General features: G+C 42.6%; 1 protein-coding gene across 3 annotated transcripts in view; it reads right to left on the bottom strand.

The window, feature by feature from the left end:
* The window catches only part of cd2ap (CD2-associated protein), a 111,062-nt gene extending 96,477 nt beyond the window's left edge, over positions 1-14,585 (bottom strand). For 2 of the 3 annotated variants that reach the window (XM_004574083.5, XM_004574084.5), the window contains exon 1: positions 14,229-14,585. In XM_004574083.5, the coding sequence (XP_004574140.1) occupies positions 14,229-14,232 (4 nt within the window). In that variant the 5' untranslated portion in view covers positions 14,233-14,585. The remainder of the gene's footprint in view (positions 1-14,228) is intronic. The other variant, XM_004574085.5, reaches the window with a different exon arrangement.
* Between the last annotated feature and the right edge of the window lie 214 nt (positions 14,586-14,799).

Genomic DNA, 14,799 nt, shown 5'->3' with positions numbered 1-14,799 from the left:
CTTTCACACAAGCCACCATAGCGCTCCTTCTCAAAAATGACAAGGACCCAACCTCCTGTGGTTCCTACAGGCCATTATCTCTGCTTAATGCCGATGCAAAGGTATTGGCTAAAGTAATTGCATCTCACCTAGAGGATGTGCTTCCTCGAATTATATCTGAAGAGCAGAATGGCTTTATAAAGAGACGACAATTGTTTTTTAATACCCGTACACTCTTTAATGCTATTTACTCAAAGCATCTATCTGAATTTCCTGAACTTGTGATTTCTTTAGATGCTGAAAAGGCTTTCGATAGGGTGGAGTGGGAGTACTTGTTTGCAGTTTTAGAGAAATTTGGTTTTGGCGATAAATTTATTTCCTGGATTCGGCTTCTTTATTCGTCCCCTAAAGCCAGTGTTCAAACTAATGATGTTTACTCTGATTATTTTGCGCTGGGTCGTGGTTGTCGTCAAGGTTGCCCTCTGTCAGCTTTACTCTTTGCCATTGCCATCGAGCCTCTGTCTATTACATTGAGACCTCCTTCTGTATTCAGGGGAATCATCCGTAATGAAATTGCACATAAAGTATCATTGTATGCGGATGACTTGTTATTATATATGACTGACCCTGTACGCTCCATCCTTGCTGTTTTAAGTATTCTGGATAATTAGGTGGTTCTTAACACACTCAAAATCTGGTTTCAGTTTAGACGTGTGGTGTGACAAGGGTATAAAACAGTTCAAACATTTATATGTGGATGGTGTTTTCAATAGTTTTCCCAATTTGTCTTCTCGTTACAATCTCCCTATTACCCATTTGTTTCGCCATTTTCAAATTCGAAATTTTGTTGCCAAGTGTTTCCCAAATTTCCCCTCTTTACCTCCAGAACAGCAGTGAGAAACGACGTTATCATTTATTCCTCATCACAGAGGAACCATTTCGAAACTCTATGATGCTATCTTGTCTTTTAGTAAGGACTCTAATGTTAAGCTTAAGTGTACATGGGAAGGAGAACTAGGAATTCGAATACATGAGGAGTCTTGGGAACAGGCTATAGCGAGGGTACGATCTTCCACCTCCTGTGCTCATCTTGGACTTATTCAATTTAAGGTCATACACAGGGTGCATTTCTCTAAGTCTAGACTTTCTGAATTGTATCCAGAAGTGGAAAATAAATGTGATAAATGCCATGGCTCTCCTTGTCACCTTAGCCACATGTTTTTTTCTGTGTCCTGAGCTAGAAGGTTTCTGGACAGGGTATTTTGCTATTATGTCAACTGTTCTTGGGGTAACTCTTCATCCTTGTCCTCTGATTGCTGTAGTCGGGATTCCTGATCGCTCACTTACACTTGATTCCACACAAAAGGATATTATAGCCTTCACATCCCTATTAGCGAGACGTCTAATATTGTTGCATTGGAAGTCTGTTAAATATCCTACTATTTCCCGGTGGCTTAAAGATGTCATGTTTTTCTTAAAACATAATAATAATAATGATAATAAATACTCACAAAGAAAACGGCAGCCGTCACAACCTATGTCTAAAAATGTATAGTTTCATGCATCAGTTAAAACACTCGACTCTAGGTCTATGACGCCCAGCTGGAAACACTTCACAGAAGTCGAACTGCCTGAGATTCACAGAATTTACAGAAAATGTTGCATCATTGTGATTTATATCGTTATCGGACGATAGATGTCTTAATATCGGGATATGAGATTTTGGTCATATCGCACAGCCCTATATATTCCTGTAATATGTTTGATGGTTGTGTTGATCTGTGTGGGACTGGGGGAGGGGGGGGGGGGGGGGGTTCTTTGTTTTAGAATGCGTTTTTGTTTAGTTGTTGGTGTAGCAGTGGACAAAGTCCTCTTGGTTTGTTCCTTGGAGGAAATGCCTTTCCAAATATGTTAAGCATGGGCGCATTAAAAGACGGCGTACAGGTACTGTGTGTGCGTGGCATCAGCAAACTTCCTGCCTAGTCACTAGAGTCACGCCACGGGGCAGCAAGACTGAGGCTGAAACAGCTGCAACCTATGAAGTAACGTTGAGGGTGAAAGTTAGAGTTTCCTGAAAACTGAAAGTGAAGAAAAGTCTCCTAATAGCCTAAGCTGGACAAGCTCAGATCAAGCAGCAACTTTCAGACAAGTACGGCTGCCACAAACGATATTTTGATAGTCGACTAGTCACCGATTATTTTTGCGATTAGTCGACTAATCGGATCATGCATCCATTGGACGTAAAGCGCACCAGCGTGCGCCTGCTCTTATATAACTATCATTAGCTTACAGCTTGAAGTGTTTAAGGTATGTGCTAACTAAAAATAAAGACAAGATGATAGTTTATTAAACTTTTAATGAAATTTGCAGATTGTAAATGCAAATGTAAAATATAACAACAGGATACTGGAGTAAATTCTCTACCATTTCACACTTCTGTTTAATCAGTTCTCTGTTTGACATTTATTCAGCTGTGTAAAAACTGTAACTTTAATCTCAGCCAAACCAATTTACTGAGGAACAAATAAAACATTGAAAAAAGCCAAACAATAACATTTTTAAATTATGTCTGTGAAGGTTCTCAGTCATCCAGGTCATCGTAGTCAAAGGAGCTTGCAAAGAAAAGCGTCTGGACTTCTTTAAGTTGCTTGAAGACGTTTCACCTCTCATCCGAGAAGCTTCTTCAGTTCTAAGGTCAAATGGTGGAGAGTCCCAGATATAAACCTAATGGGAGTAGGGATGGGTATCGTTTAGGTTTTATCCGATACCGGTGCCAAATCGGTACTTTTGAAACGGTGCCGGTGCTCAAACGGTGCTCAAACCGGTGCTTAAAGAATGGAGAACACAAAATTGGTCCAAAAACCTCTCATGTTCAGCTGTTTTTTGTAAAAATATAACAATGTTAGCCTTTTCTGCAGCTATGGGGCATATATGGTATCACTCTTGGCTGGAAGCAGTGCTTAAACAATGGAAAAAACACAAACTTTGTCCTAAACCTCTCATGTTTAACTGTTTTCCACTTTTTCTTTGGTCATTTTAGCCTTTTTAGCCAGGGTGAAGGGAGTATCTGCCATCAAACAAGAGGACAGCCGCATGTAGCTATGATGAAGTTTGCTAGTTCACCTTACATGCATTAATGTAATAACGTGGTTAGCCTACTCAACGTAAATTAGCTATTCACGCAGAGAAGAACGGCTGCTGCTGCCACCATCATCCGTCATCATTTCTGCTACACTGGCAGGGCTAGGGGCCAGGACTCTCCTCTTCGTGTTTTTGGGGGATGTTGCATAACAGGCAACCCACCCGCAGTAGATGTGCTCGGTGTGAGGTCTCGCAGCAAGCTATCAAATACGGCGCATTTCTGGGCTTTTAAAAAAAACGCTATGCGTCGCCAGGTGTTTCGTCGGATTTAAGGTGTTACCTCCTTTGACAGTATCACAGTATCAGCTTAAAGCACTTGTTGCAGGCTGCTGAGTTTGCATACTTTGCTGTGAAGTACAGCCAGACTTTTGACCGCTTTGCCTTGGACATTTTTAATCTGTAGCTCTGCTCTAACAGAACGTACGTACCTGGCCCCGCCTACTATCCTCGGAAACGTAAAATGATTGGCTAGAATCTAAAGTGTATCACAGCTCAGGAAAAAAAAGCACCGAAATAAAGCACCGAAATGTGCGCTGCTTTTCGGTCTGGTTACTACCGTTTATGTCAGAACCGGTGCCATCATGGCACCGGACACCCTAAATGGGAGTGACCCCCCACGGGGGGACAAAAGGACCCCCTGATGATCCTCTAATCGCCTGAGCCAGACTCAGCAGTCCATCTGCATCTTAAGGATAAAGGACACTCTTTCGAGGATGCCAATGTTCACATTTTGGACAGAGAGGACAGATGGTTTGAAAGAGGAGTGAAAGAAGCCATCTATGTCCACTGTGAGCGACCATCTTTGAACAGAGGCGGGGGTTTACGACACCAACTCTCTGCCATCTATAATCCAGTTTTGAGATCCCTTCCCAGACGCCTTAACGCCCACTCACATCCTGGGCCATCTGACCTCAGGAATTCGCATGATAAGGTGGGGCCAGGTTTCACAATGAACACACCCGAAACTCTGGCTGATTGGGACCCACGCCCAGTTTCCCCACCTTGGCTCAGGCGATTAGAGGATCATCAGGGGGTCCTTTTGTCCCTCCGTGGGGGGTCACTCCCACTAGGTTTATATCTGGGACTCTCCACCATTTGACCTTAGAACTGAAGAAGCTTCTCGGATGAGAGGTGAAACGTCTTCAAGCAACTTAAAGAAGTCCAGACGCTTTTCTTTGCAAGCTCCTTTGACATTTTTAAATTATCTGAGTGACTTATATATCATGTTTAACCTGAGTAGTGAAAGACCGCGGGGGGTTTGAAAATGATGTGCCCCGGGAGTTCGCTGTTCTCGCCAGCTCTAGTGGGCCTTGAACCCTCTAGCTATCGAGCTGGTGGTTCTCCGAAAACGTCGGAGCACTTTTGCAAATATGTGATGTCTTGCTAAACCGAGCAGATATTTGAGGTTTACACAGCTACATTCTCGCCTGAAAATATGTTACAAGTTTATTTTGTGACCCAGAAAGAGAAATAAGAGTAATATTAAAACTAAGTAGCTGCCGCCATTGTTGAAAACTGGAATTGGCTGGGCCGCGCTATGAACTCTGAGACAGGTTGGGCCACAACGGATACACCCGACCCATCCTTCAAATCTGGGGAAATGAAGGACGCATTTTTCGGCCGCATTTGGGGGAGTCTTTGAATTTGGACAGGCTTCGCCGTGTCACTGTAACGTAATTCGCCTACAAATGCAGCCTCCGAAGGATGTGGCTGCTAAATCTGGTCACAGCTATGAAACCGGACACTGCTTCTTCTTCTTCAGGGTTTAACGGCAGATGGCATCCCTGGACATGCAGTGCTGCCATCTTCTGTTTCAGTCCGTTATTATACTCTTAAATCCTACTACTTATTCCTGCGTCTTTCAGGATCTTACAAAGCTTCAAACGGCGCATCAACTATTAAATTGGTCGTCGACGATTTTAATAGTCGACGTAATCGTGACTAGTCAACTAATCATGGCAGCCCTACAGACAAGGCATATCCTCAAGTTCTCTAGTCCTGGCCTCTGCCCCAGAAACAGCTACACTGCTTTACAGTTTATATTCATAACACCTCATAACTGGGCTCTGCCATACAGCACATCTGAACATACACTCACTGTTTGCTAGGCGTTGACAAACAACTTTCAGCACCGAAGCAGGAAGCTGACGGGCCTACAGGTGCCTCGCCATCTTTGTATTGCTGTGTAGATGTAGGTCAGCAGGTCTGCTAGTCCTTCATGGCCAGGTGACACCAGACTACAATAGATTGGCTCCGTTACTGGTGCACAGCTATCCTACTGCATCAATGATGTGAAATTAACTGGACCTTAGTTTGAATCATTTACCAAACTAATGTGAACACAGTATCGATGGTGGTGGTGGTGGGTAGGGCTGGGCCATATTATACTGTTCACGGTAATACTGTTAGGCAACAATAGGAAAATGAAATATCGCGATAGAATATGAGTAAAACTCGCATGCGCAGTGCCTTTGTTTTCATACGCACATGGCCGATTGTTGAGTGAAACAGATGAACCAGAATTGGTTTGTAAAAATGGTGCAACTTCAGTGATGTGGAACTGGTTTGGTGTTTGTCCGTCAGATACACGGCAAAGCACATTTTTTTTGCAGAACATGCAAGCGGCCGTCGTTATTGTCGTATTTGTCGGACTAAGATGCTCTTAAATCTGGGAGTAATCTGGGTCCTAAACTCCGTATTCTTCAGGTCAAATGAACACTGCAGCATCACTGAGAGTTAAAAACTGTCTAAATTCTTTCATCTTTATTAAAACGATCAGCATTGCTGCTTTACCAGGTGTAACTATGAAGTTTAACTTCCAGGCATCCATGAAAACAAAATGTATTACATTTAACGGAGTTAGAAGTTAGCAGGAAGCTAGCGGAAGTTAGCTCGCTAGTTTCGCTAGTTACCTAAGCATGATATAGAGATTTCTGAAAAAAAATCAAACGTACAGCTCTGCTATCACTTCCAACATAAATGAAGACAGGAAACTAAACAGCAGTGACGTTTATAGGGTTACTGAAGTTGGGCTAGCTGGTATATAATGATGTGCTACCTGATCGGTAGCGACACAGCTATGTTAGCATAACATAAACAGTGAAGCTGGAGGACGAACACTAACACTTTTCCACTCGATAAAAGTTAACGTGAAGGTTCTTCATGGTTAGAGACAAATGCAATCGCATGGCAGGATGCTGTAAACGGACCAAACTTCAGTCAGGAGAACAACTGAGATAATCCATCCACAATACGAGGTTAGTCATTAATATACTGCAACAACATGGGAATAGAGCAGCTGTGATAGAATACAGCATTAATGAATCAATGGTACAGAAGTGGAGGAAGCAAGAAGAATTCGTTTAATAAAGTTTGATTTATCTGACTGCTTTGTTTCGCTTAATGTGCCTTATAATCCCGTGCACTTTATGGTCCGAAAAATACGTACTGCACACTGCAGTTTAATGTTGCAAAGCACCTCTTTTTAACTTCAGTGGATATTATACATGGTTATGCTCAGGATATGTCAGCCCATTTCTACTGGAAATGCCTTTTGGTTAAACTTTCAGCAAGGAATTTGCATTTGCACTGTTAAATTTTTATAAAGCTTTAATGTACATAAAAACCAGCTTCTTGTTTAAGTGAAAATAAATGGAAGGTTGCCTTTTTGCGCTAGTAATGTTGTGGAGTTGTATTTTGTCTCGCATCAATTATATCGTCAGTTATATCGTTATCGCAAATTTTCAAATATATATCGTGATAAATATTTTTGGCCATATCGCCCTGCTCTAGTGGTGGGGGTAAAAGCACCTCAAGTTTTTAGAATACATCAATAATGTGGCCAGCGGCAGCCACATCCCTGCTGCAGGAGTGCTTCTACTGTCTTGCTCTAAATGCACAACTGGAACGGAGAGACAAGAGCTCCCAGAAGCACAGCAATTAAATGGTAGGAATAGTCAAAACAGAGGAGCTCCAGCTGATGACAGAGAGCACCTCCTGTTTGGTGCCACAGCTCATAACAGTGTTCATCTCCTCTTAACCACCATTTCCATAACCCTAACCTGTTTCCATTAATTGGGTGTCCATCCCAAACGCCCTGCAAAGTGACCACAATACCAGTGTCGTATTTGGATTCTGCACATCAAAATCCATAAGAAACAAATCCATTTCATCTCCAAAACAGACAACCAACGAGCATAGTCTACGTGTGGGAAACTGTATGTGTGTACTGATATGGGCAACTGCACACTGTCACACCACCTCTCAGCATTCTGTATGTTATCTGGGTGGGTGAAAACAAAGTGTGTAAATGCAGCAGGATGTGTCTGAATGAGCCAGACTGCACTTGGTAAGCCAGGTGTAAATCCAAGACAAAACAGCAGGTCCAGCTGCTGCTGACTCACCGCGCTTACGGACATGTGTGATAAACCCCTTTCCCTCAGGCCTTTTCTTGTCTCTGATAGATATGGATCATGATACGGAATGCCTGGAAACATTAACATTTACAAACCACTTAACGCTGCTTGGCTGTACAACAGACCCACGGAGCCTCACTCTCACAGCCAACAGACGGCATTTCTATGGAGATGCAACCACATCTCTGAGTGGATACAATGCACACATCCATGCTGCTGCCCTACTGACTACTGAGCACGGCCACACAGGGAAAGCAAAGTCAGCCGTCTCTGATGTGGGTGTGAAAAAACTAGCAAAAATAATGTTAGGAAAGAAATTTAAAAAAAACAAAAAAAAAACAAAACAGTAACAGTGACGGTAACAGTGTGATGACACCTAGGCGTGGTGGAGCGGTACTTAAGGATTCTTGACATATTTGCTGCTGCTGTGACATTAGTGAGAGAGGGAGACGGCTTATGTTTGAGGACTTGATCCACTTTGGAAACACGCACACGGCAGAGTTTGGGACTGCGATATAAAAGAAACGCTGACTCAGCAGGTCCCCTTTATAATTCACTGCATTCAGCTCTGATCTGGGTCTTTAAATATTCACTAATACGTGAAACGACTCCACTTCATTCAAATGTAGCTCCGCTGTATTTGGGTCATTTGCTACAACAACTGATCCAGCTGGACACTAAAACTAGACTTGCATTAACAAACATGTATTCTTTTAAAATCTGAATATTAACTCAAACAGCTGCTTCTTGTTTGTGTGTCATGTGTATTCAGAGGTTATACTGGAATGCAAAAATTGTACATCTGCACAGCAAAGTGTTGAAGTGGGTCAGGGTTTACAGAGCCAATAGCCACTAGATGCCAAGCTCAGTTCCAGTCCCATGTAGAGGATCAAATTTAGGACAACCATAATGGCATTAATGGATATTGACTAGGGCTGCACGATTTTGCATAAAATGGGAATCACGATTTTTTTGCTTAGAATTGAGATCCCGATTCTCTCACGATTTTCTTTTCCAGTATAAATATTTATTGCGCTTATTAACTGCACATCAACTTCGTAACAGTTGAAACTGAACATAAAAACAATAAATAAACATAAAAACAACAAATGTCTCACATTTTGTCATTGCCAAATGTTGTACTGCTTGAAATTCCGTCTCCACCGTTGCTCGACGCTGCGTGTATAGAGCAGGTAGTGCAACAATAGAAAAATAGTTGTGGGACGGCACTGTGTAGCGTTTGTCTAGGGTGTTGATCATTTTCCTAAATCCCTCGTTTTGCACAGTGTTGATAGGAGCCATATCTTTGGTCAGGTGATAAGTGATAGCCTCCGTAATGTCTTTGTGCCTGCGGGAGTTCGACGGGTATAGGGAAGCGCTGTATAAGGTTCCCGTTATTGATGTTTGGGTGGTTGACCGGGACGGATTTTCTCCTGTCACTTTCTCGTCATCCCTGACGTGTTCTCCGTTGTTTTTTCCCTGCTAATTTTAGCATCACACGGCACAGCTTCTGTATCACGTGGTATAAGGCTCCGCCCTTGTCATTTGTTGAGCAGGAAGAGTGAGCGCTTGTTTTCTTGCAGATTACGTCCCGGATCAAAATGCGGTACAATCGTCGTCTTTTTTTCCCTTTCTTTTTTTTTTTTTTTTTTTTAAATCGTTGTCATTTGGAAATGAGATCACACATAAGTATGAATCGAGATCGCGATTTTCTAACGATTAATCGTGCAGCCCTAATATTGACACCTTAAAACTGAATCCAATGATGATCTAAAGGCCTTGAATTTTACTGCAGTTAACAAGAAATTTTTAAAATGTCTAAGTTTCTATCTTCTATTTAAATCTTCTCATATCAAGAGACAAGAGCAACACTTCTTGATGGACTAACTGAATGGCTGCTTTGTTACTGGCCTGATCATTTAAAGTATTTAGTCCCAGCAAGTCAGCTCTGAGTAACTAGTAGTCCTGTAAGCTAGTCCAGTGTTGCTCTTTAAACGTCCAGATACCCCAGTGAAGTGTTCTGAAGTTATCAAGGAGTGTTCACACAGGAACAGACCAATGCAGATTTAGCAACCAGGAGCCGTGCAATATCAATGAAATGCAGCAAAGCACAGTAGGTGGGTTCAGAGCTCAAGTTCTTCAACACAGGAAAATGACTGAAGCAATTACTACTGGTTGTAAAGTGGTTGCCTATAGAACCAGACACTGATACATCCAACTGTCATTTAGGCCTATATTTAACCATCTTCCCTATGTTTGAAGACTTGTGATTGGCTGTATTACCATCACCAATATTTTATTAGGTAAACAAAGTGGTGTTCATTGGACGAACAGATCAGCAAATGCCCGAAAATATCATAATCAAGACAGTCAAATGAATTCCAACTCAAGTCTATGGCAACAGTAACAATTCTACTCTGAAGATCTGCTGCAAGCTCCACATGACAATAATACTTCCATAAATCCAGTCTAGCGCTGTAGGATAAACTGCATTTAACTGTACCATGACACACTGCAGATGGCATGAGCTAACACAGATAGGATATTTGTTTTCTATTCAATCAGGAAGCTGTCCATTTTGCTTTACCTCTTCCCAGTTATAGAAGAAGGAGCAGCTACTGGCCACAGCAGGTATTGTCTGCATGTTTTGTTTGACAGAGTTTTTATGGCGGATGTTCTTCCTTACGCAACCCCAAAGGGGATTTCCATCTCCGGCTGGAATAGAACCAGTGACCTTTTGCTTACCAAGTAAAAGTACTGACTTGCAGGATAAAAAAAATTTTTGAAGTTGAACTAAATTAATTAACTGAAATTAAACCACACGACTTCATTATACTTTTTCAAGCATTCATTACAAGGTTTTAAAACATACATAAGGAAAATCATCCCTTAACCCTCCAAACTTAACATAGGTGATAACTGTTACCTGTATATTTTAGAGAAGCCAAAACAGACTGAATAGTTTTCACATGTGCATGTGTCAGAATGATTATTGTCTTTGTGCCAAGAGAACAATTTAAAAAAAAAAAAAAAAAAAAAAAAAAAAAAAAAAAAGAGGAAAGAACCCAGACCAGGTGAAGTGTCTGTCCACCTCTGCTGCAACTCTGGTTAGTCATTGCGCATTCTGATTCAACTCAGCTGGGGAAAAAATATTATTCAATCTAAATATACATATCCCAACTACACTCATAGCTATCAAATTCGTAAATGCAAAGAGCAGCAAATTCCCACCATATGTCCTGTCTGTGAGCTCACAATCAATAGACGAGCTATACTGGTTTGACTCGCCTTGCACGGCGCAGGTGAAGACTTTGGGATCTTATATAAGCTGATGACAGAGAGGAGGATGTTACAGGGGAGAGAGAAAAGGGGGGAAAGGAAGGAAGGAGCGAAGGGTGTTGGGGGGTACACAAGGCCACGCAAGCGAGCCGACTGCCAGGCAGGCTGCGTGCTTCACTCAGTCACTCACACACGATCAGTAAGGAGGAAACTCATAACTGCATTCCTTCCCCCCTGATCTGAGAGGTGGCTGATACAAAGAGCAGTGTGCTGCTAGGAGAAAAGACACTCACTGCCTGGATTCTCTCCCCATTTAACAGCTTAACAGGTTGTTTTACTGACGCCTTAACACACATTAAACACAAATGGAGTTTAAGTTTCAGTCAACTAGTCAAACTCGCCTTCAGTGGGACCCCTATTTTAAGCTAATATTTAAACAGGTCCTGCTCTACTAGGGACTTAACCAGTAGCTTTATAAGCAAACAGCAGGTATGCGTGTCAAACAGGTCCCGGCAGTCTGAGATGGCTTACATCTAGGGGTGGGTTTTTATAATCGATTCATCGATTAAAATCGATTCTGGCTTGGATAACGTAAAATCGATTCATTAAAATCCTGAATCGATTTTTTAATATAAATTTATTTTGTCCGAAATGCCAGAATCTCTGGTGACATCTCACAAAATTTCAAGAACCACCAAACAGTAAATGAGAGCAGGTACAGGGATTCTGCACATAGACTCAAACACACAGCGCGACCCGCGGATCAGAATCAGTTAGATGTCGCCTTTCTCACAGTCGGGGCTGAAAGCCGACAGCTCGCTGATCCGGGTCCGCGCTTTGTGTTCACGCCCTTTATGCGCTGATTCTAAAGCTGTTAGTTTGATCTCTCTCCAAACAATATTGACCGAATCAGCAGCAAAAGAAGATCCAAACGCTTCACATAAACATCGTCATGAATTCACTCTTTTACTGTTTTGCTTCCATTGCGATGCGCAGCTCTCTCTCTCTCCCTCTCTCCCTCCCCCTCTCCCCCTCTCCCCCCCCTCTCTCTCTCGAACAGTTTCGCTTTCTTCATTATTCGCTTGCTTGTTACACAAGTCTACTGTTGCTTACAGCGCTGTCGGCCGCTGTTTTTTCCCCTTTTACATTCTTCCGAAAAGAAAACCTCATTTCTGCTGTTCAATACTGAACAAATTGAAACTTTTTAAAATTATTCAAAATGCAAAATGCTTAGCCATGTCTCTAATAAAACCGCTGTAACGTCAGAGGTAATGTTCATTAATTAATGGTTTTCTTTCGTTTTTGATGTACTGCAGAATATTTTTATAAAATCCCAGGCCAGGAAAATCACCTACATGTTTTTCTGTGTTTTATCTTCAGCTACTTTGACACAAAGGCATCTGCTGTGATGCTCACACCTTGGATAAAGTCTTGAGAGTGTCAGCTTCCTTTTTATAGATACAAAAATATGTAAATGTCCTGATCTGAATTATATCTCTGACTGTCAAAATTTCCCAGATTTAAATCGAATCGAATCGAATTAAATCGAATCGTGGATCGAATCGATTCGGGACCTTGTGAATCGGAATTGAATCGATTCTAGAAATCAGTGACGATACCCAGCCCTACTTACATCAATGCTAACTACTGATGTTAAAGTGACACATACTGAAAAAGGACTATTTAAACACAATGTAGGAGAGCTTGTTCTATCAGAAACCCCCAACACTGGATTAGAAGCTGGTTGTTAAAGAGCACTGATAGTCAATGCTCTCCATATGGCCATGAATGATCCAGTCTACCTTAATCCCTTACTTGTGACAGATATCAGCTGACAGGTGACAGCATTTACATCTGTCTTTAGATGTTTTCAAAGGCTGACAAAAACAGCAACATATCTAGACACGGCTCTAGAGAAATGATCGTTCCCAACGCCACCAACGCCAGGGTGGGAGGTCAACACTGACGACAGACTGTTAAATACTGGCTGAGGCCAGCAGAGATTGGGTTTAATATTAAATCAAACAGTTTGGCCCATGTCCAGACTGATTTAGGCTCTGCTGTGGTATTCACATCCTGCTGCTCCAGTTATGTGTGTAATGAAAAGTTCTATGCTGATATCTGGGGACTGCTTTTTCTTTGTCATCTCAGGCAACCCATCTTCCTTTCTTTCTTGTCATAAAAAAGCTAAAAGTTAAAGACCAGGAGATCTGTCACCTTGAGGCTGACTGCTTGTAGCCTAAACTAAGAGAAGGGAAAGCAAACAGTGTGAGTGAGGGGGCTCACTCACATAGCTGGGACATGTTCAAACGCAGCTATGAATGAGCTACCTGATCAAAGGCATAGCAAAGTCAGACACAGTAACTCTAAGCTAGTTAAAAGCCCTGTGGCTGTGGGTCTTTTTAAGCATCTCTGTCACTTGAAAATCCCAAAAAGTCCCAGACACCCAAAGCTGCAAAAGCCTGAGCTTAAAACCGGTTTTACAGCATACAGTAAATAAGTAAAATTTCACGCAGAGATAACAAGTGCACACCGCTACACTAACCACAGCCTACAGAGAGCTGCAGTCTGATGATACAACAGGGGAGGTCTGCACTGTACACATACACATACACATACACACACACACACATCAGAGGTTTGCTTTGCATGCTGACAGCAAAAGCAGCATGACGGTCACAACAGCAGCACCACACTCTCCTTGACAGAGATGTGTGCAACATCAAAAGCTGCAGTTACACAGTTGTTTAAGTCTGGAAGAATCCACTTCATTTTTTCTATCATATTGAGTCCACCTTAAAAAAAAAGACCCTGGTGTACGATCACGCAAGACGAAGCAGAGGAAACTGGAGGATGGCATGCATTAGGGTGTGGGAAGTCAAGGAGAGTATGCCACGGAAAACTTCCAAATCACATCAGGCTTAGAGCAAACGTCAGAAAAGGAAGTTATTAATACCCTTTCAGAGCCAAAGACGCCAGGTTCACGTCACAAGTTTCCAGTCTGCGTACTTCTATCCTCAGTTTGGATAATTACCTCTGCCGGGTGGGAATAAAATGGGAATTCCGAGCTGCTACGCTATTTTCAGCACAGTGAGTGTTTTCGCGGAGGCCGTGTGGACTTGAGCTCACTCGAAGCTCCTGGTAACATTAGCTACAACCACAGCCAAATCCGTTGGTGGGATGGAGGTGGCGTTATCCAGCCAGGCAGTCAGCTAGCTGGCTAGGCTAGCTTCCAAGGCTGGCTAACTTTAACTCCCTGCTGGTATAAAAAAGGGGGGACGCTGACAGCGTGACTTAAGACCCTTAATTTGAAGCTCAGTCTGGGTTACGATTGCGGGCTGGGTGGGGAAATAAAAAGCCGTTAACGTATGAACACAAACAGACACACACAAGCGCCACATCATGGAAACTCACCCATTCCTGTCCTTCTCGGCGCCTCGCGATCAAATGCTGGGATTCTGTCGTCCAGCAGCCTCGCTGCTAGCTAACTACTAACCAGGTAGATGAGCACGGCCAACCGCCAAGAGTTTTCTAGTCGAGTTACTGATGAAAAAGAAGCCAGATGAGGGGTATATCCATTCGTCTTCGCTTCAGCAGCGGCAGCAGCCTCCCTGGTTGTGTCTCTCGGTAGTGCTTCTAGAGTTGAGTGCAGGACGTTACCCAGGAGTCTCCACCTTTCTTGGACTTGCCTCCACGGCTCGCTGCTACTCCGATTGCCTGATCCTTGCTGCTACCAAAACACTACATAGCAGGAAACTTCGCGATGTTTCATTCCCGCGAGAGGAATGGTTAATGGAATGTTGACACCCCAACCACCACCTCCTCCTGTTAACTTTGTGATTTCAGATGTCTTGTGACATTTGGGACCACATCTAACCTACACAACATACGCTGTTATGAATGTCAGGCCCATAATTTTTGGGCCGTTTGAACGATAGCAGACCTTCCAGTGCCATAACTTAGCAATAAGTGCAAAAAGTAGCAC

This window comes from Maylandia zebra, linkage group LG15, assembly GCF_041146795.1.
Source record: "Maylandia zebra isolate NMK-2024a linkage group LG15, Mzebra_GT3a, whole genome shotgun sequence".
Taxonomy (NCBI): Eukaryota; Metazoa; Chordata; class Actinopteri; order Cichliformes; family Cichlidae; genus Maylandia; species Maylandia zebra.
Note: the sequence above shows the minus strand (reverse complement) of the source record. Positions and strands in the feature narration are given on the sequence as shown.